General features: G+C 48.1%; 1 protein-coding gene across 1 annotated transcript in view; it reads right to left on the minus strand.

Annotated features, from left to right (window-relative positions):
* Positions 1-3,192: 3,192 nt before the first annotated feature.
* CA12 (carbonic anhydrase 12) overlaps positions 3,193-22,384 on the minus strand; it is a 59,575-nt gene continuing 40,383 nt past the window's right edge. Inside the window, exons 6-12 of the mRNA XM_058294315.2 lie at positions 20,153-20,248; positions 19,269-19,332; positions 18,908-19,065; positions 17,422-17,548; positions 7,464-7,490; positions 6,515-6,602; positions 3,193-5,726 (exon numbers count right to left, since the gene is read on the minus strand). Coding sequence (XP_058150298.2) covers positions 5,651-5,726; positions 6,515-6,602; positions 7,464-7,490; positions 17,422-17,548; positions 18,908-19,065; positions 19,269-19,332; positions 20,153-20,248 — 636 coding nt within the window. The 3' untranslated portion in view covers positions 3,193-5,650. The remainder of the gene's footprint in view (positions 5,727-6,514; positions 6,603-7,463; positions 7,491-17,421; positions 17,549-18,907; positions 19,066-19,268; positions 19,333-20,152; positions 20,249-22,384) is intronic.

A 22,384-nucleotide genomic window follows, 5' to 3' on the forward strand; every position in this document is an offset into this window, starting at 1 on the left:
GGATGGGACAGGCTGTGAGTGTGTGTTTCTCCCTCTCCAGTTCAACCATAGGAAAAGAGAAAGCTGAATGAATGTGTGTGGGAATTTGGTCTGCTGAATTCAGAGATGAGGGTAACATACTGGAGCTGTGCTGACCCATCTGCCCACTGGCATTTGGCAGTCCTTAATTGGACTTTTCCTGAGCAGAGGCCAGGGTTTAACGTTACCAAACAGATTGTAGCAGGAGGTTGTCCTTGACTTTCCAGATATCATTGGGACAAATCCTCTTAGTGCCTTTAGTCTCTGGGGTTTTATGAAGTTACCATATGAGTGGAATAAGTATGGTAAATTCTATTACAAGTTTCCAAGTCACTGGAGCTGTGGAAGGTGAACCTAGAGCTCACACTAAAGATCCCAGCACTGCAGGAGCTTCTTGAACTTGGCATAATCCTGAGAAACCCTCCTTTCCCTTTTATAAGTTAGAGGCAGAGCTCCATCTTTTCCTGGGTTGTGATAATGGAGTCGAGGTGCATTGAAATAATCAAGCATAGACAAGAGGCATCATTGAACACATAATGTTATGCTTATCTGGTTGCAATAATTTTTTACGATGAATAATTTCGTACAATAAAGTACTTTGGCCCATATCTCCGCCCAGTCATTTTATAGGGATCCTCCTCGCCGTGTTGTCTGGGCCACACACCTTCCCCCCACACCCTGCAGCAGTTGAATGCGAGCCAGAAGACCCTGTGCTGGTACCCGGGGTGTCTCCAGTGTGGGTGGCGGGGCAAAGGCAGCCCCCATGGGCAGCTCGAGCGGTACTTCCGTGTTCCTGCAGGCGGCCCCCGAGGTCACGTTTCCTCCGGCCGGTCTCTGGACTTCTCCCAGCATCTTGAAGGACAACCAGGCCAGTTAAACCATGAGGGGCGGGGTGGGGCGGAGCTAACGATTCTAGCGTCTCAGGTTTCAGACGAGCTAGAGTGCCAGAACTTTGCTCCTATCCCCACCGCTTCCCCAACCCACAAGCTCGCGCTCTCCAGAAAAAGAGAACACTTTGCCCAGTGCGCAACGTTATAGGACTTCCAGGGATGTCAGGAGGGGTGTGTAGGGGGTGGAGTGGGGGCTGAGCACCTGGCACCTGGCACCTGGCACCTGGCACGGGTCCTGCAGCGAATGCTTCTGCAGTTCACCGGGTGCCCACGTGCCTGCAGCCTGCGCTCCCGCAGAGCCACCAGACGCCCTTGCTCCAGTCACCACTGAGCACTCAGGCCCTTGGTCATGGTCCACAGCCAGGGCGGGAGGGACGGGAACAAGTAGTAGCTGGGGCTCTGGTCTGCTGTCTGATTTTCCCTCTGCCTTCTTTTCTCCCTCCTTCCGTAAACGTCTCCCTCATCCTCTATCCCCTCTTATCTCAAGACTTTCTCGGTGGGTTTATTTTTGTATGAAAGTCCTCTAGGTGTAACTCTGAAAAGGCATCTCCAAAGGGAAGATTAGGGTTCCACATTTGCCTGTCCACTATAGTAGCCACTGACCACATGTGACTACAGAGTACTTGCAACATGGCTAGTGAGGTTGAGAAACTCTTATTTTATTTAAATAAATTTCCATTTAAAAGCTGATAGTACTTTCAGTTATTGGAACCGCCGGCCCCCCCCCCCCGCAGATGGCTCCCTCCTCTGGTTGTGTTTGCTGGCTGGCTGCTTATTGTTTGTCTTCCTTAGGAGGCAGGGAGATAGAACCTGGGATGTCCAATGTGGGAGGCAGGCGCCCAATTGCCTGAGCCACATCTGCACCCCTGGAGACTTTTAAATATGTTTGGAGCAAATTGGGTATGTCAATCTGCATTTTCACTGTAAATTTTATGAAATCTAAACACAGATCAAGTATTCTGGATGAAAAATTAGCATCTGAATGGAAGTGTGCTGTAAGTGTAAAATACTCAATTGGATTTTTGAAGACTTACTGTGAAAAAAGGAATTAAAATATCTTTTAAAATATTGATTACATGTTGAAATTATAATATTTTGGATCTGTTGGTTATATAAAATATATTATTAAAATCAATGTCACTGGTTTCTTTTTATCTTTTTCATCATGGCTACTAGAGTTTTAAATTATTGTGTATATGGCTTGCATTATATTAAACTATATTTCTTTTGGACTGTGCTGCTTTAGATAGTTGAGATTATTGGTTTTAGAAGGGGAGGCAATGGACAAGCCAAAGGAGGACTTGAGTCTCCTCTGCTAACCAATAGCTCTCTAGCTCTCTCTACCACACTTCCCTGTTCATCAAATCGAATGATTCTTGAGTTCAGAGAATTGTGAGAAAAGCTGTAGAGAGGGAATGGAAGTGACTTCTGTGTGCTCCAGGAAGTGTCATCCCCCAGCCCCTAACCAGCAAGATGGGAATCCACAGGGACTCTTTACCTCTCCCCCCCCCACCCCACCCCCACACTCCCCCCACCCGCCCGCCCCTGCCCTGGTATTCTAACGAAAGAGCCAACCCTAACCCTAGAGGGTTTTGTAATTCTTCTCTTCCAAAGCTGGGCAGCCGCCAAATCACCTACTGAGCAAAATTACCCTTTACCTATCTCAGTCCTGGGGCAAAGCACAGTGAAAATTGGAAGTTTTTCTAAATAACTCAAATAATGAAGGTGTTTATTTGTAACCTTTACAGGGCTGCCTCTCATTTAGCAAATCAGAATGTGAAATCTGAATTGAGACAAAAAGATTATATGGAGAGTGGTAGCATGTTTTGGTAAAAAAAAAAAAAAGAAGGCAAAAGATGGCATTTAATAACAGTCAGGCAACATATACTCCAGATACTAGGTGCCATACTTTTAGGAGTAGAAAGAGATTTAAGACCTGGTCCCTGTTTTCACCTGACTTTGATTAAGAATGCCTCCCTCTCTCTCTTGCATCTGTTCGAAGTTATTCATCAAAGTGTTCCATGATGACTTCAGACTTTCTAGCTCCACTAACCAGCAAGTTGGGCAGCCCCTGGCTGCACACATCATAGGCCTTCATCTTCAGTAAAGTGATTAAGCACATCAGTGTATGTTCCTTTGGAGACAGATCCTGAGACCATTATGCAAATATTATTTATTAGCTATTGGTTGAACTCTTTATCTGTTCTGATTGGTTTCCCATCACCATAGCTTCAAAGTGCTCTACCAACAGTAAGGCTTTGACCTCACCTTCAAAAAACCAGTCTGATGTGAAAAACATTTTATTGAGAATTTCTTGTATTTACGGCACACACCTTCATTACAATCATTCTTACAACGAATACAGAGGTGCTTTTTAGACCACCATCACAGTGGTCTACGGTCAGGGGACAGGGGGGTGTCTAAGGACTCTTCCTTAAATGAAGGCAAGAGGAATTTCGGGTCTGAGCTTGAATTTAGTAGAATTGATGCCATGAAATCCTAGAATGTCTGTTAAAGAAACAGCTATAGGTTTTTACCCTTTTTACCAGATAATACTAAAGAAACAGAACAAAGAGACACAGCATTCCCGTTAGGGAGAGGCCCTGAAAGACTGCAGATGCCACCAACTTCCCAGCGCCCTCACCTCAGCCTGTGCCTTGCCAGTGTTCTCTCCCCCTGCCCTGTGCCCAGCACAGTGCCTGGATCCCCCAAGGCAGGCTGCATGCCGGCAGAGAGCAGGAAGGAGAAGCAGTGGGGCTTCAGCCACCGCAGCACTGATTTCCTCAGCAGCAAATGGAATCAGTGGAATGAATGTACCTCTGAAAAAAGTTTCGTTCTTTCTTCAAGGTCCCAGTCCAAAGCTGGATCCTCAGGAGTCCTATACAGATTAGCAAGGATGTTGACAGTGTTGATTCTTGGAACATTCTTTTTGCTTCCCTGGGTTTGTTTTGTCTCAGCCACAAGGGCTAGGAGATTGTGCTGGGTGAGGGAGAAGAGGAAAGGAGAAATGCCTCTGTTTTTCACCACCCAGTAAATAGTAAATCCCCTTCTTTATCAACAACCTTTGTGCCAGGTACAGTGATCTCTGTTCTCTCACAAAGCACATTCATAAAATGTGTAGAGATCTTTTTAAAAGACATTCTTTCCACTCTAGGGTGGTTTAATTGTTTCTGAATGGCAACTTTGGGCCAAGGCCAAGAAACCATTACCTAATTCCCATTGTTCTGTCCCAGGGTCACCCTTGCTGTCACTGGATGATGCATCAGGAGTGCTAATGGCAGGGCTGGGATGCCCCTCCAGGCTCCAAGGCCATCGGAGGTCTCATTCACACACTCATCTGAACCCTCCATTAGATGACTTGCAATGCTGCCTTAGCAAATCAGGCCACAAACGGGCTTGCCATCACTGGGAAACGTTGTGACAGTGGAGAGGTGAGGCGAATTCTCAGCATCCATATATCAAAGAGTTAGTGGGAGGAGCAGAAGGAAAACTATGTGATAAAGAAACCAGTGCTTCAAGAGGGACATTCTATTTTGTCAAAATGAGATCATGAATCAGAAAAGTTCTCTGTGAACTGCAAGGTGCTAGCAAACAGGGCTGGGTGGTGAATTCACTGATTGCCATGGGGTTCTCACAGCTAGAGGAGGGAAATGAAGGCGGAATTAAGTCTTCTCAGAAGCTGTCTCTATGAACGGGGAGAACACGACGCATCTTGGTAATGGTCCGTTACCACTGATCCCTGCATACTGTGATGATGTCAGTCCCCGCACAGGCAACAGCCTGCTTTTATGGCTTGAAAATATATTTTAACTGAATCATGACTTGACATCTTCAAAGTCAGAGAAGAAAAGTCCCAACTTCAGGTTCACAGTAGGGACACAGCAGAGGTGGCTGAAAGCAAAATTTGGGCAAAAGAGACAAAGCTCGATCATCACTTTGCTTCTGCCCATCTCCTCTAGATTCCAAAGCAGTTCGTGTCATCTCAGAACTCACCTCTTAATAATCTGTCCTATTCCCATTTATGGCATGACTAAATACTTAAATAAACATACCTATTCCAAAGCATGACTCTCCCAGTCCATACGTGTTTTCTCATCCCCTATATCTTTCCCATCCCCACCAAGAAATGGGACTTGAAAAAGGTTTTTTTTTTTAGGGCTAGTTCAATGCCTGTGACCCAAAGGACAGAACTCTGAAAATGCCCCTAATATATTATAAAGTGTATCTCTTGTTTTCTTTTTGCCTCTGACAACTTGACCCTTCCTGTATCAATTCTTCCTCCCACTTATAATGTCAGACTAAAGGTTTTGTCAGAGCGGAAGGAAATCGAAGGACAGCCCTCCCCTGAGAAAAGAAACTGAGTTTTAAAAGTGAAACCTAAGCAGAGAGTGCACATTCTGGTCTGAAAGGTTGGAGAATAAGCAGGATTTCCAGGACATTTGAAAGTGCACTGGCGTGAACCCCTGGGTGAATGTGTTTTCCAGTTAGTAACTGCCGCAGGCAGGCTGCGGGGTTGAGGCCCCAGAATCCAGGCCGAATGATCTCCCACAGACGGAGCATCTGTGGTCCTGCCTCCTGACCCGAGAACGCTTCCCAGCCGCTGACCACACTCGGGATGACCGTGGCACCAGGGTGGGACCCAGTCAAGGAGCTCCAGAGAATATCCCCAGGTGTTCCAAGTGTCCAGAGAGGCAAAGCGTGTAGTGTCCAAAGCAAGGTCTTTTCTTGGAGTGCCGGGGACCTCAGGCGTAGGCCTCAGTCTCCTTCTTGATGGCTGGTTTATAAATGACTCCCTTGTTGTTGTCACCTTTTTTGCTACTGGAACAAGAACACAACTCTTATTAGTCCAAGATGAGAAAGCACCAGAGAGCAGCCTGACTTAGCGATGGAATGAGGCAAGTTTCAGAAGCCAGATTCCTCTGTTTGGGACCTTTCCCCAGTTCTTTTGGTCTTGGGAAAGAATACTCCCCAAATAAAGGAGTTACCAAAACAGACCCTGCTCATTTTCCAACTCTTTTCACACTTGCTGATTCGAAATCTCCATTTTGAAGATGGTCTCACCACCCCACCCTTCAAACCTTTGATTCCATAACAGCGTTCTTGGCAACTTTTATTTTCATGCCAAGAATTATCAGTTAGACTTTAAGATAAGCCAAGCATAACAGGAAAACCATGGGCATAGGGCAATGATAGTTAATGTGAGTGAGCGGTCAGGTTTTTCTGCACTTTCTTTTTTGATTCATAGAAGAAAAACCAGACTAAAGACCATGGTAAGAAAATGTTCTCACTGCTTGTGTTGAGGAAAATGGGACCCTCAACCTCCCACCCAAATCAAGAGACTTGCCCAAGATCTACAGCTAGTTAGCAGTGACAGCAAGGGTGGCATGCACACTTCCAACTCTTAGCACAATGGCCCTCAAAAAACCAGTGCATCTTGCAAAGGTAGCCTGGAGCACCGGTGTTCCGGGAACAGCACTCCTAGGTAAATGTCGGTGCAGGTGACAGGAGCACTTCATGCTGCAGGCTGAAAGACTGTCTGCCCAGACAGAACAGCCCTCACAGACACATAAGCCACCCATCCCCGTTCTGGATCAAAGCCTGCTCACCTTTTCTTCTTTCTGAAAAGCCAGAAGGACACTGCCAGGACAATGCAGATGCCAAGACCACCAATCAGGACCACCGAAAGGATGATGCCTGGTGAAGAGGCAGTGGATACATACATTACCTTCCACCCTTCCCTTCATTGCACCTCACAGCACACAGGTGTGAGGTCAGGTGACAGCTCCATCACCACAAAAAGGTGGTGGTTCTCATATTCTGGTTTTTGGCTTAGCTGGACACAGATGGAGTGCTTAAAGGGGGCCACTTGCAGATTGCAGCTGTTCTCCAGCAGGGGTTCTCAAACTTGCATAAGGATCAGCTGAAGAGCTTATTTAAAACATAGATTTTTTTTTTTTTTTTTTACCGCAACCCTCCGAGACTCTGATTCAATCTGTCTGAAGTAGGGCCAAGGAATCTGTGTTTTTTTTACCAAACACCATCAGCTGATGTTGATGCAGGTGGTGCATGAACCACACTTTGAGAAACCCTGAGCGACAGAGGAAGAATTTACTGTCTTTGTTTGCTGGACTTATGCTGATAGGATGTCTCCTTATCAGCATTGTCCCCACATTCTACTGCAAAGACCTAAGCAGTCCCAAACAATCAGTGGTCCATTGCCAAGGTCACACAGCTGGTCACCCATCCTCCACAATGGGCTCAGGCATGTTTTTAGGCAGTGGCCTCCCACTATGGCCATGAAGGTCTGGGAGAGCAGCTTTGAATTTATACATGCTACAGAGTAATTGGATCTTTCATTAGGGGTGCATTTGATTGGCAGTTCATCTTTGAATCAGAGAGTGACTTGGGTTAAGACCCAAGCAAGGAGAGGGCCATGAGCTAGAGCGACAGCACAGGGAAGCAGAGAGGATGGGCTGGAAGGAGCAGAGGCCCAGATCACATGGAGAGTCACAGCCGTCACCCAGCAGCAGCATGCATGGCCAGTTGGCCACATACCCAGACTCAGTCGTGCGTCGGGGAGGTCTGGCACATAAAGGGAGGAGGAAAAGATGGGAAGTTACCCCTGAGTCAAGCTGTGCTGGATTTGACCATTGTGTTGAGTGGAGTTCTACCTTTGGTTGGGAGTACGGGGGTTCTGCAGACCTTCTGGGAGCATTCACCCTTGGCTCAGGGGTAGAGAGAATTGCCCACCTAGGGAATTCATACAGATCCTTCCTTCTGATGCTCCTTTACCACAGTCTCTTTGCTTGGGCAAGACTTCAGTGTTTAACACATTGTGGCCAAAGAGGGAAGGTGAGGCGGTTACAAACCAGAGTCTACGTGGGTAGGCTATCATCTACTCTAATAGCTGCCCCTCTTCTCAGCAAGGAACTTGCCAGGTCCTGGCTGTGTGGGGCTGGCAGGGTTCAGCTGAACTGGCCACAGACCAGTTCCACCCCTCTGGCGTCTGGTCTTATCTTTGGCCTTACTGGATAAACTAGAGAAATTCCTCCACCACACCAGCCTCCCTTCTCTGTCACGTGGAGCCACATCGGCGAGTGTTACGGCCTCTTGCAGCAAGCTCCTGTCGGGGATGAAGGGGGTAAGTAAGGAGTCCTCAGAGGGGCTGAAATAGTGCCCAGCTGTTTAAGGAGAAGCACCACAGTTGGCCTACCAAGCACCTCCTGGGGGAGGGTCATGTCCAAGTCCATCTTCTTGAATGAGAAGGAGGACCCCGGTCATAAAGCCTCCCCTCGGCCACTTTTATCAGGTCCCAGGACCCACTCCCCATTCTCCCAGTCAGGTCCTCCATCTAAAGAAAATCTGTTTATATATATCCTCTGGTCTGGTGCTTTTGTAACCTCAGTAGAAACTTCTAGCATGTGTGTATGTGGGAGTGGGGTAGTGGTAGAGGTTGTTCTAAGTCACACTGGAAACCTGAGTTGTGCAGATGATGACCACCCAGTCTGACACACAGGAGTGCCTGCTGCCTTTAGAGCCTGCCATGACAACTGAGACCCTGGGAGAGCCCCGGCCAAGTGTGAGATGCCAGCGATAGCCAGGGACTCCGCTCCTGGAGTGCTCAGCAGCCCTAGAACCAGGCCTGAGGCTGCAGGGTGAGGCTTGGCCACCCTCCTCCTGGCATGTGGCTATAGCCAGAGTCTAGCTGATTCCTCAGGAGCCATCAGCCCTGTGTCCTCGCCCTTCCCTCCTCTTCTGCAATCTCATGTTGGGCCTTCAAAGCTGCCTGGTCTAAGGCTGGTCCCTGGGAGTCCCTGGTCTGGTCTCCCTGGGTGGCCCAAGGCTGTTGTGAGGATGAGCAGAGTGGGTATGGAGAAGAGCTGTCCACTAAGGCCAGGGCGGCCTGTTTTTTCTGCTTCTGCCTGCAACCAGCAGCAGCCCTTGGCCTCCCAGGTGGCAGACAGAGCAGCTTCCCTGACCAGATTTACTGCCCAGACCTCTCCATGTAACCCGAGAACAAGGACCAGTCTGTGGCCTGGGGAGACCTTCAGGACACGAGTTTCCACCTGGGAGAGCCTTAAGCTTTGTACAGCACATGCTCTGCTTCCCTCATTGCCTATGGCCTCTGTACAGTGTCATTTGGTATTTGGGGTTGTTTTTATTTTTTAAGGTACCCAGAGGCTTTGGTCCTCAGGATCTTAAAACCAAACCAAACAAACAACAAAAAACTAGTCAAGATTTCTTTTCCAAGCCCTTTGATGAAATACACTTTTGTTCTTTGTTCCTAATGCTTGTGGTACCAACCAAACCAGTTCTTGCCACAGGAGACTATTACGGGTAAGTCTAACCACTTGGATAGTTTCTAAAGCCGGCCCTTTCATAGGCACCTCAAGCATCCTGAGAGCCACACAGGCTTCCAAAGGGCTGAGCAGCCCCAACCCGTGGCTCGAGGAGGTGCCCTTCGTGCTGTAGTCTTAGGACGCTGAGCAAGGCCTGTGGAGAGTGAGGCCCCCAGGCCTCATGACCCAGCTTGGCGGCTTATCTGGAAAATGTGGCTTTCCTTGTTCACTGTGCAGTGTCATCTCTAATAGGCCCTATAAATAAGAGCAAAATTTAATCCATTTCTCCAACCCAGACTCCTTCCTCTTAGACATCTACTTGTCAAGGTCTGTTACCTCTCAATGAAGACAATGAAATGAGACCAGATGGCTATGAAAACAAGGGAAGCCCTGGAGATAGGGACAGATAGATGTTTTTGAGCCAAGATTTTGACACAGCAAAACAAAGCAGCTTGGACCAAGCAAGCAAAAAGTGTTAGCCACTAAGGGAGAGGAATGCTGGTGAGGGTGTAGCCTAATAATTCTATCAGCTCACGAAGCCCAGGGCAAGAAGATGTTGGAGCGCTGTCCCCTCTCAAATAGACGGCACCAACCTTCAAGGAAGCAGGTCGTCTCTGCAGAGAAGGACTAGTGCTGTAGACTGGGGTCTCATTGCAGGCAGATGCTCTTGGTTAGAGCATTTGCTAACACCCAGACACTGGTGCAGGCACAACTGCCCAGGGTGACTTGAGAACTATGGTCCAGAAAAGCCAAAACCTGTATGCAAGTAGGGCCTCAGCTTTGGGACCATGGAGAGAACAGGCATCAGCAAAGGTGCAGGGAAAGGAAGACCCTGAGAAATTTATTTTCAGGTTTAAAAAAAAAAAAGGAATTTCTTTCTAAATAGGGAATAGGACAGGGAGCCTCCACTGAAGAACAGTGGGACAGACAGGAGGCAAGGAGACAGGCTGGTCCAGAGAGTGCCCGTGAGAGCCACCAGATGAAAAGTCAATGGAAGAGGCCCCTGAGCAGGCTGGGAAGACGGTGTGTCCCAGGTGGACACAGGAGGGCTGCCTCCTCTCTGTAAAGTCCTCAGGGTGTCAGGGTGAGCAGAGACAGGGCAACATAACACACTGAAGGAAATCACACAGATACAGAAGAACTTGGTGCAGCCCTCCTTCAGGGAGGTGTGAACACCTGCAGAAGGTCCACGAGCCACTTGCCCCAGGGGCATTGCTGCCTGTTCTGGGCTGGCTGCAAGGCTGCAGGAGCTGTGTCTTCCACCAGTATCTTGCTAGACCATGGGAAGCTGGTTAACTGCTTCTGAGGTCTTCTGAAACCTCAAGTGTAAACTCAGAAAAGTCCAGCAGGAGGAACAAGTACTTTGTTTACACAGCTTGTGGTTCCTGGAACAATAGTCTATCATTTTCCAGGTCTATTTGCAGTTCCATTTGAAAGCAGAATACAATACTTTTCCTTTCAAAGTATTATTTTAAAGTACAGACTGTTTTTGTAGGTGACATGTTATATAGTGATAATATATATCTATCTCTAGCCTTGTAAAAAAGGCTGGGAAAGTTCAGGTTTACCAGAGGCTTGATAATTTAAATATAAGAAATCTACTTTTAGGCTGGTAAAAATTCCTATTATTAAGGGCAAAAACCCTCCTATTTTTTATGCTCAATAAAAGCCATGGCGTAAAGTAACTGAGATGCAAATTCTGTCTTTGGATGATGCTTTAGTAAGAAAAGGACAGAAGATGCCCTCGACGACCGCAGAGTAGACTATCCTTGGAGGACGTATTTAACTGGGGAGTTTTCCCTTATCAATACTATGTAATCTAACAAAGAGAGAATTTATATAAAGAAATCTGCCAAAAAAGATGCTACCACATTGCACATGCTACCACCATTGTAGGGCCTGAGGGCCTCACCTGCTAGGTTGCAGGAATGCAGGTCCGGATAGAAAGCCACGTGGCTCTGAGGACCCCAGTCCAACAGAAGGAAGAGTGGTTCCCAGCACCAGGGCAGACAAAGCTGTCTGGGCCTAAGGAATGACAGTGCCGGGACCGGGGCCTCTAATCTCCATCAGACCAAAACAACAGAAAGCCTGATGGCATCCCTAGGTGTCCCTCTCAGACCTTCAGAACTTGACAGCTAAGTTCTGATCATCCATTTTTCTTGAATAAATGGATTGATTTTTAACACTGTTGGCATACTAACATAGCAACATAAGACTTAATAAAACTAAAATTTGACTTTCTGACCAGGCTCAAGTTCATACTACCCTGCAAAGAAGACACTGAGAGGAGGAGAGAAGGGGGTGGAGATGGATCTGTGACATTCTTTCAACAAGTGTGTAATGAGCCCTAAGCACAATGCAAGGCATTAAAAAATCCCTGTCCTTCAGGAGCTTGTAGGGTATGTGTAGAATATTTACATATTCTATAATGCAAGGTAATAAATAATGACTGTGTCGTGATAAATTACAGAAGATACATGAACAGGTTGTTCTGGCAGCACTGAAGAAGGGGTGTATAAGTCACCTTCAGGGGAATGGGGAAGACCAGAGAGATGGTTAGAGTCGGGTCATGAAAGAACTTTCCAGATGGAAGAGGTAGAGGAGACTCTCAGACAAAGGAAGTGGTGTGTACAAAAGTGTGGAGCCTGGAAAGTACCTGCCATGGTAAGGGAAAGCCATGTGGTTTGGCGGGGTTGGGACCTAGAGGGCATGGATGGGTGAGATGGGAAGAGGACGCTGGAAAGATCAGCTGGGTCCAAATCTCAAAGGGTAATTCCAGCTTTCTGCCCAAGCGCTTTTGGCTACCTTTCCTGCAGATAGTCTGCTCTGTGCCAGAGGCTCATTGTTAGTAGCAGGACAGCCATTGACAGTGGGCTCTTCTATCCCCTAGAGTGCCTAACTAGAGGAGGGCTGAGAAACTTGTGGCATGCTGAGTTGAGTTAGATGAAGGACTTTGCTTCTTGGGAGATTTGACGCTTGCTCCTCACTCTTCAGCCAGGTCGAGGAATTTGAATGTGGGAAAGCCTCTGGCCATTCATTTGGACACTTTGGAAGAACCGATGATGCTCTTCCATCTCATAGTCTTTATTTATAAATAGGAACTTTTAGAAACACAAGGTCAATAACCACAAAGCATATATTCTAGTCTCAAAAATATCAAATAGGGAAACGGACTTGGCCCAGTGTTTAGGACGCCCGTCTACCACATGGGGGGTCCGCGGTTCAAACCCCGGGCCTCCTTGTTCATTGTGGAGCTGGCCCATGCGCAGTGCTGATGCGCGCAAGGAGTGCCGGGCCACGCAGGGGTGTCCCCAGCGTAGGGGAGCTCCACGTGCAAGGAGTGCACCCATGAGGAGAGCCGCCCAGCGTGAAAGAAAGTGCAGCCTGCCCAGGAGTGGCGCCGCCCACACTTCCCGTGCAGCTGACGACAACAGAAGCGGACAAAGAAACAAGACGCAGCAAATAGACACAGAGAACAGACAACCGGGGTGGGGGGGGGGGGGCGATTAAATAAAAATAAATAAATCTTTAAAAAAAAAAATCAAATAATTAGCCATCTTAGATTTGTAAGATTCTTTTTCTCTCTCTCTTAAGGTTTTAGAAAATAACCAAGGTCACTCAGAGTCAAACAGACTCTGATCAGCCTGTTCTGCAGATTTGCCGTGGGTGAGAACTCCAATCCTTCACCTTCTAGCTGGCTCTAAGTGTGCCTCAGCTTGTTCTGGGCTCTGTGGGGGGTGGCATGCTCAGAGCAACCTCACTAAAGACATGATTATAGAAACTTTTTGGCATCCTCTTGTCCATCAAGTTTCCCTTGCCCTGACATGTGGAAAATAGGGTTAAATAAAATTACTATTCACGTTTGATGGGCTCTTGCTTTATTATTCATCACCATTTGGACTCAGTGTTGGTGTCACTGGCAAGGATGAGGTCAACTCAAAGAAACCAAGAATTGGACTAGAGCTCTAAGCTTTGGCCCTATGGAGCATACACCTGCCTCTGCCATCTTTCTCCTTTCCTCACACAGGTCATCCGACTTACTATAAAATCTGAACTGGTTCCAGGGTCTGTTCCCCACTCTCCAGGACTCCACCTTGAGAACAAAGTCTTGTTTCCCCTCTTAAAATCACACCTTCCATTTGTGTCACACGGAAGAGGCATTTTTAAGAGGTGAAAAAAAAGTGCTTGGCATGACTTTCACCTTTCCGTAAAGAGTGGGTATATTAACCAAATGCAAATGAAACATAACATACAAGATAGGAAACTTGGTACAAAAGGAAGGGAGGAGAAGAATGATGAAGGGATTCTGAAGAAAGTTGCTATTTGGAGACTTCTGGACCCTTGATAAAGGCATTTGTGCATTTCTCTAAATGGCAAGGAGTTCTCTCTCATTTTACTTCTTGTAGTCTTGGATCCAACCAATTGTATAAAAATAGTATATACTCAAATTCTAAAGGAAAATGGGAGCAAGGTTTCTCTTGGGTTTGCTTGTTCTACCTTACTGATTATTTCAAGAGTAACCATCACCAAATTGAAAATTTCATGCCATTATACAATAAAGACCAGGGCGTGTGATATAAAAGTCCCTATTACATGAGTGAAAAAAATCAGTTCTGACCCTAGGAAGGTTATTACACAGCCCCTAGGACAGTGGCTCTCATTCAGGGACGATTTGCCCCCAGAAGCTATTTGACAATGTCTGGAGACATTTTTGGCCATCACAGCTGGGATCAGGGATGCTGCTAAATATTGGACAGTACACAGGATACCCCCCAACAAAAAACTATTCAGCCCAGAGTGTCAGTAGTGCTGAGCTTGAGAAACCCTGCCCTTGGGCCAAGTTATAGTTGGATTGTAAACTTCTTGAGGACAGAAACCAGTTTTCTGTATTTCTTTTGTAAGTCCCAGAACCTAGCTCAGTCTCAGCACATAGTAGGCTCAAGTGAAATCATCCTATCTCAATTTTTCCAATTTGGTTAAACCTCATATTCACCTCCCCAAGTTCATGTACTTTCTCTCGTAGAGGATTTCCTTAACATTACTTTTTTCATGGTGGAATTTTCTGACTCTATAGTTCTTGTTGACTTCCAAAGAAAATCCTGAGTAAATCATACTCTTAATTACAAACATGCCTCATTGGAACATTCTAGCAAATAACTGAGTCCAATTTGCTCAGGGTTCACGCTGACAAACAGGTTGACACCATAAACCTGAACTGCACGTGGGCGTCTGAGGCTCAGTCCGAGCTGAGTGGGAGAGGGCCCCATGAATGCAAGAGCCCCTGGGAAGATGAGGTGTGGGGCCTGGCTCCCTCCCTGGGGCTGCCCTCATTGCTCCTTGGGAAACTGCCCTATTTGCTGCCTATGTCTTTGGGAAGTAAGAGGAAGGGGAGAATTTTGGCCAAGTTTCTATAATCAGCCTCCAAATGAACAGGTTTGCCTTGGACTGCCACAGAATCTCACTCCAGGGAGAGCTCTGGGCCCAGCCTGGGCTCGTGGAAGGAGCAGCACTGGGAAAGCTGTGTAGGAGGGGCAGTGGCAAAACTGCATTTGGGCTTTGATCTTGATGTCCTAAGCCAGTAGTCAGTCTGCCAGCTTCCACTAAGAAGCCCTTCAAGCTTGCCCAGCCAGACAAAGTATCTACTAAAGCGCTCTTCTACAAGCCTGCCCACCCCATCCACTCTATAAGCAGCAACTCAGGCCTAAGCCAGTCTACGAAGATGGCTAATTATTCCCACTGCCACAGTCCACTCTTACAAGTGGCAGTTACTTTTGGATGTCAGACTCAAGTTCAAGTTCCTGTACAGTTTCTTCTGATCCTCTGTAACTGCCCTCAGATACTGTCCCTGAAATGTAAAGTCAAGATTGGCAGTCATTAGTATCCACTTAGAGTTATAACATGTTAGCACTGAAAAGGCATCAGGTTGCCTTGTCCAACCCCCTCAGCTATGGCTGAGGAAATGCAGGACAAGGAAGGGGCTTGGTCTGCCCACATCACACTGGCAGGAGAACACAAAACCACGGCTGGAACCTGGGTCTCCTGAATACAGGAGGATATTTGTGACTCGCCTTGTGCAGACTTGCTCAGAAGACAGAGTTGGTAATAGTCCTGAATCTCAAGCAGAATTCTGCCTCATCTATGTGGGCAAGAGCTTTCAGGAGTTTTATTTATTTATTTATTTATTTCAAGACTGAACCTAATTTATTTTTATTTTTATTTTCTTTAATTTTTTAAAATTGTTTATTTATTTTTAAAAATTACATTAAAAAAATATGAGGTCCCATTCAACCCCACCGCCCCCACCCCCCACTCCCCCCACAGCAACACTCTCTCCCATCATCGTGACACATCCATCGCACCTGGTAAGTACATCTCTGAGCATCACTGCACCCCATAGTCAATGGTCCACATCATAGCCCACACTCTCCCACGTTCCATCCAGTGGCCCCAGGGGGATCTACAATGTCCCGTAATTGTCCGTGAAGCACCACCCAGGACAACTCCACGTCCCGAAAACGCCTCCACATCTCATCTCTTCCTCCCATTCCCCAAACCCAGCAGCCACCATGGCTACCCTTCCCACACCCATTCCACATTTTCTCTGTGGACATTGGATTGGTTGTATCAGGAGTTTTATTAAAAGTTGAAATATTTCCTTTCACCCTTGAATTCAATATACTACACTTAGAAGAATGAGAAAAGAGAAAGATATACCTAGAAAAGCTTACAAAGGGATAACTCCATACCTTTGGGGCATTTCCCAGAAAAGAAGCTGATAGTCACTATCATACACAGTCTCAGCTTTTTTGTTCACAGATTCAGTTTTCAGAAAGAGAAACTGAGGAAAAGAGGGAGCACAGCTGAACTAAAGTTATTTCGAGAGGTGAAAACAAAAGACAAATTCTTGGGCAAGTCTTGCTTAAGTATCTGGAAGAGAAGGATATACTTCTGACCATATGTAGGGGTCAATTCAGAAGGTCATGTTTCTCAAGCCTTTTGGCAAAGACCTTGAAACACAAGCTTCATATGTTTACCTGAGCTTAGTGGGTGATAGTTATAATCTTACAAATAAGAAAGGAACAACAACAACAGAAGGGTGCACCTGGTGAGAAGAGGTGGCCTGATTCTCTGGCTAGTGGGTTGACAGGGGCATCTTTAAATAGGCTCACCTGGCATAGCTCAGGCCACAGGCCACGTGAGGGACAGAGCGGAACAGCCACCAGAACTGCCCTGCTTCAGGCCACCCGAGATTCCCAAGTTGGGAATAACTACAGAATCTACACTGAGAAAGTGAACTCTTGAGGTTTGAAGAAGAGTGTGGACCCCCAAAATGTGCCATGACCACTTGCCCTGACTCCCAGCTTCCCGCAGTATTTTTTTTTTTTTTGAAGATTTATTTATTTCTTCCCTTCGCCTCATTGTTTGCATTTGCTGTCTTTCTGGCAGCATTGATACAGACGTTGAGCAAATAAAAAACATTACATTTCCTCTGGAGAGTTACGGCTACAGATTTAAAAACAAAAACCAAACCCTCACGGCATTAGGTATAAACCAAACTATTGAGCTTCAATCGAGTTGTGCGTGCCTGTGCTCAAGCAAGCTCCAAGGGGAGCAGGCGCAAAGGCTGGGAACGAGGGTGCTGTCCTGCCCAAAGGGCCCTGCCACGTTAGAGCGTGAGCTGCTTGGGTTACACCCCCACTCTCTCACATCTAACAAAGGAGCATCGCTCAGACGTAGGGTTGCCGGCCCGTGAATCACCTGGCAAGGCATAAGATGGGGGCTGCAGGAGCAGCCCCTGGATGCCAGGAAAGCTTGGGGTGAGAAGTTAGATCTATTTGATCTCATGAAAAGGATTCTATCGTGTGATAGTAGAAAGGATAATTCTGCTGAGCAGAGAGGGCCCCGAGAACATCCTCTCTTCCCTTCTGTGGGAGACTCTCAGACTTGAGCGCTCTGCTCCAGGCCCCTGCAGTCCTCGGCTTGTGTTTTCCCGCAAAGGCTCAGGGAAGTGAGTGCAGCGAAGGGAGACCCAAATAAACCCACGCAAACTAGCTCTTCCACGCACCCTGCGTCCCTTGGAAGCTGAAGCGCTCTTAACCAACCTCCTTAGAGCGTGGGTGGCGGAGACCAAGGGCAGGGCACCCAGCTCCCCCCCAGACTCCGCCTCTCCTCACCTTGTCGGAAGGAGACATGCACCTGCCTCTTGTCAAACTTCTGGACTTGCCGGAAGTTGTTGACCATTTCTTTGGGGGAAGGGTCGTCCATGTGTGTACAGTACAGAGCTGTTTCCAGAGTCAGCAGCTGAGGGGAAGAGCAGACACCCACCCTGCAGGCGGTGACACCCCCTTGCCTGCCTGCCTGGGGAAGAGAGCTGCCACCCTGCCCCTGGCAGAAGATTCCAGACCCCTGCGGGGGTTGGTGGGGGCCTCCTTAGAAAGCAGCGGGGAGGCCAGAGAACTGCTCCCTCCCCTCCTTGGGCACCTGGGCCCTGGGTCTGCCCTCCCACCTGTGGGAGCAAGGTCAACTCCTGATGACACCTGCTCTGGCAGAGGGGAAACCTGGGCGGGCACAGGGGCTCTTCGGGTTCCTCAGTGTCCCTCAGTGCCTGCATGTCTCTCACGAGCCTGAATTGGACCTCAGCTCTAAGTCAGAGGGGCCCTGGGCCGGCCTGTTCTGATGGCCACATGGAAGGAATGAAAGGAGGGCGGCAAGAGTTTCACAAGTCATTTGACTATCTGCTGTGTGTGATTTTCCTGCACCTACCTAGATTATATAATCTGTTTGTAGTACAGTTTCTGGGTTAGGATGTTACTGCTTCCCTGCACATTTCATTTCTTGATTCATCACATCTTTATTCCTTTCTACCTATCTGCTGCCATTTATCTAGGTTACTCAGATCAGAAACGCACGGTAAAAAAGGAGCAACTGCGAGGGCTGAACTGGACTCCTGCCGGGGGAAGGGAGCCGTCTTCTTTGTGACGTTCAACCGTGGAGTAGAGGGATGAGCAGTGACTGAGGCACGGAAGACCTGACTTGGGGTTTCAGCTTTTTCACTAATCTGAGGGTTACTCTGCATTCTGAAACTCTCCCGCCCTCATTTGCATCATCTATACAATGAGAGGGTTAGAGGTGATTGATAAGGATTTTGTTTATCCATTTTGTACTAGACTGAGCTTTTTTTTTAGGAGGTGTCAGAGATTGAACCTGGGACCTTAAATGCGGGAAGCAGGCGCTCACCGCTGAGCTACACCCACTCCCCTAGACTGAGCTTCTGGAGGGCAGGGAAGCCCTGATTCATTCATTCCTGTTATCTCAGCTTCCCATTTGCTAAATTATTTAACCTAATCCTATCTTAAATCTGCCCATGTATAGGAACCATACTTTCTTCTACCTGGGAAGTGAATATCATCTGACCACTTGAGGGGTGGACTAAGAAATACAGTTTTAAAAAATAAAAGAACTGTGGAGACAAGCATTCATTTTCCTAGCTTGACTTGATAGCTTCACATCTGGAGCTCAGTTTTTAATTTCTGCAAGAAGGCTGCAACGCTCCCAGGCAGTTGCACAATTGCAGAGATTTTGAATTGCTGCCAGGGAAACTCTAAGGTCATGCTAGGGGCAGAGGTACAGCGTGGACCCTGACTCAGGTGTCACGGTTACCTGCTCCTGGGAAATTTGCACAGGTTTTCGGAACACTGTCCAGAGCACAGTGGGGTGGCAAGGAGGTGTGGTCAGGGACCCTTTGTAGCGGTAGTATTCATCAGGATTCTCAGGAAGCAGTTCTTCAATGTTGAAACCTGGAATGTGCACTTCCTGTCCTGGAGAGACACGTGGGGTGATGGTGTCAGCCCTGCTCCCGGTGGCAGACGTGCAGCTGAACGCACTGGCTGAGCCTTGCAACCCTAGGTCCTAGGCACAGCGCTGCTCAGCAACCTGCTGCCCAGCCTGGAGAACACAGACACACAGGGGTGGCTCCATCCTTCCCCAACAGAGAGTGACTAAGCACCCAAGGAGCACTCACCTTTGTACTTTACCTTTTTAAGGTAACTGAAGATCTTGTCGTATGATGGATTGAAGGAGCCCATCTGCAACAGAGACCAGGAGGGTCGGACTGCTAGACCGGGACGGAATTCTATAGATTGAGACTGGATTTATACTTGCTAAGAGAATGGTCCAGCAGGCGGCAGGTGGACATCACTGCCAAGTTCTCCCTGGTAGATCCACTTTACTGAGACAATTGAGATGGCCACTAAGCTGTTAGAAAGTTAGTGCCATTGTCCTGATTCTGCCCAAGGAACCGGGCTAGAGTATACCCAGGGAAACAGTGTGCACACCTGATTATCGAGCTGTGAGCCTGAACACCACAACTACCATGTTCATAGAACCCAGAACTTAGGGAACTCTCAGTTCACGAAGGCCAAGTAGATAAAGCATGTTGGGAAATGAGGTACATATCGTCTATTAGGGAAAAAAAGAGTGCAAGCAAAGTGAGACATTCCCACTTTCTGGGTTCAGGATTAAATAAAGAATGTATTCCAAAGTCATGGTTAGGATGGTGCTCAGATCCCTGGAGTTCTATCAGGGACTCGGGGCACCCAGTGGGGGCAGCATGGACCAACTGGACGATTCTATGCCTTATGCAAGAGGACTGGGGACTGGGGCTCATTTTTCCAACCTCACGAAGGAAAGGCCCATTTCTGTTGCCGAGTCACAGAAAATGCTGCCTCCAGACAAGGAAAAAAGGTACCAGAGCAGGGGATGCCCTTACCCTGGAGGCAAGACGGCAGAAACGGGAGAGGCTTACCAGGGCCATGCACATCCAACAGACTGGCACGGAATGAGATGCTGAGCTCTGAGCTCATCGCTGCTTCAAATTTCACAAAAAATCTCTTAGTCATCTCTTACCTCAATAAGAACAGCGAGGACAGCGAGGCCTTCTGACTCGTGACTGGCGTTTCTGGCGTCCGCGTACAAGTCTGAGTTATAATGGACAATGTGCAGCTGCAGGGGAGAGAAGTCACCCATCAGGGCTCAGTGACTTTCACTTCTGTGGGAATGCGAATCCAGACGGGAGGACAAATTCCCCACCCCTACCCCAGCTAGATGGAGCCTCTGAGGCTGTCCCCTCACGGCATCCTCAGTTTCCCCTTCTTTTTCGGTCCTCTCTGGACTGCAAACTCCACCAGGTCAGACTGTGCCTACCTTATTCACTCTCTGTATCCCCAGTGTCTGATACGAGGCCTAGAATGTATCAGGTACACAATAGATATGAATGGATGGATGGGTTTTTCAAAACTAGCCATGGGAAAGCGGATGTGGCTCAACTGATAGAGCATCCGCCTACCATATGGAGGGTCCAGGGTTCGATCCTCAGGGCCTCCTGACCCATGCGGTAAGCTGGCCCACGTGCAGTGCTGCTGCGCACAAGGAGTACCATGCCAGGAAGGGGCACCCCTGCGTAGGGGTGCCCCATGCACAAGGAGTACGCCCCGCAAGGAGAGCCGCCCTGTGTGAAAAAAAGCACAGCCTGCCCCGGAGTGGTGCCACACACACAGAGAGCTGACATAGCAAGATGATGCAACAAAAAGAGATGCAGTTTCCCAGTGCTGCCTGGCAATGCAAGCGGACACAGAAGAACACACAGCAAATGGACACAGAGCAGACAAAAGGGGGGAAGGAGGGAGAATGCAGGACACATAGTTATCCCTCAGGTGGAGGAAATCACAGCATGTATTTTTTGTTTCGTTTTTAAAGATTTATTCATTTATCCCCCTCCCCTTGTGGCTAGCTCACTGTCTGCCCTCTGTGTCCATTCACTGTGTGTTTTTCTGTGTCTGCTTGTCTCCCCTTATTGCATCATCTTGCTGTGCCAGCTCCCCATGGGCACGGGCCGTCAGATCTCTGTAGAGCGTGGGCAGACTTGCCCACACAAGGAGGCCCTGGGACGCAAACCCAGGGCCTCCCACATACTAGACAGGAGCCCAATCAGTTGAACCACATTGCTTCACCAGAGCATGTTTTTATAAAGGTTTTTTTTTTTAAGATTTATTTATTTCTCTACCCTTCCCCCCACCCCCGCCAGTTGTCTGCTCTCTGTGTCCTTTTGCTGTGTGTTTTTCTGTGTCTGTGTCTGATTGTATTCTTGTCAGCAGCACTGGGAATCTGTGTTTCTTTTTGTTGTGTCATCTTGTTGTGTCAGCTCTCTGTGTGTGTGGCACCATTCCTGGGCAGGCAGCACTTTTTTCGCACTGGGTGGCTCTCCTTATGGGGTGCACTCCTTGTGCGTGGGGCTCCCCTACATTGGGGACACCCCTGCGTGGCACAGCACTCCTTGCGCTCATGTGCATGGGCCAGCTCCACACGGGTCAGGAGGCCCTGGTTTGAACCCTGGACCTCTCATGTGGTAGGCGGACGCTCTATCAGGTGAACCAAATCTGCTTCCCTTTATAAAGTTTTTATCATCAGTATTTTATTTTATTTATTTAAAGACTTATTATTTATTTCTCTCCCCTTCGCTGCCCCAAGTTGTATGCTCTCTGTGTCCATTTGCTGTGTGTTCTGTGTCCGCTTGTATTCTTGTCAGTGGCACCCGGAATCTGTGTTTTTTTTTTTTTTTTTTTTTAAGATTTATTTTTATTTATTTAATTCCCCTCCCCTCCCCCGGTTGTCTGTTTTCTGTGTCTTTTTGCTGCGTCTTGTTTCTTTGTCCGCTTCTGTTGTGGTCAGCGGCACAGGAAGTGTGGGCGGCGCCATTCCTCGGCAGGCTGCTCCCTCCTTCGCGCTGGGCGGCTCTCCCTATGGGTGCACTCCTTGCGCGTGGGGCTCCCCTACGCGGGGGACACCCCTGTGTGGGGGGCACTCCTTGCGCGCATCAGCACTGCGCATGGGCCAGCTCCACACGGGTCAAGGAGGCCCGGGGCTTGAACCGCGGACCTCCCATGTGGTAGACGGACGCCCTAACCACTGGGCCAAAGTCCGTTTCCCTGTGTTGCATTTTTTGTTGCATCATCTTGCTGCGTCAGTTCTCCGTGTGTGTGGCACCATTCCTGGACAGGCTGCACTTTCTTTCGCGCTGGGCGGCTCTCCCTACAGGGCGCAATCCTTGCACATGGGGCTCCCCTATGCGGGGGACACCCC

This window comes from Dasypus novemcinctus, chromosome 3, assembly GCF_030445035.2.
Source record: "Dasypus novemcinctus isolate mDasNov1 chromosome 3, mDasNov1.1.hap2, whole genome shotgun sequence".
In the NCBI taxonomy this organism is placed as follows: Eukaryota; Metazoa; Chordata; class Mammalia; order Cingulata; family Dasypodidae; genus Dasypus; species Dasypus novemcinctus.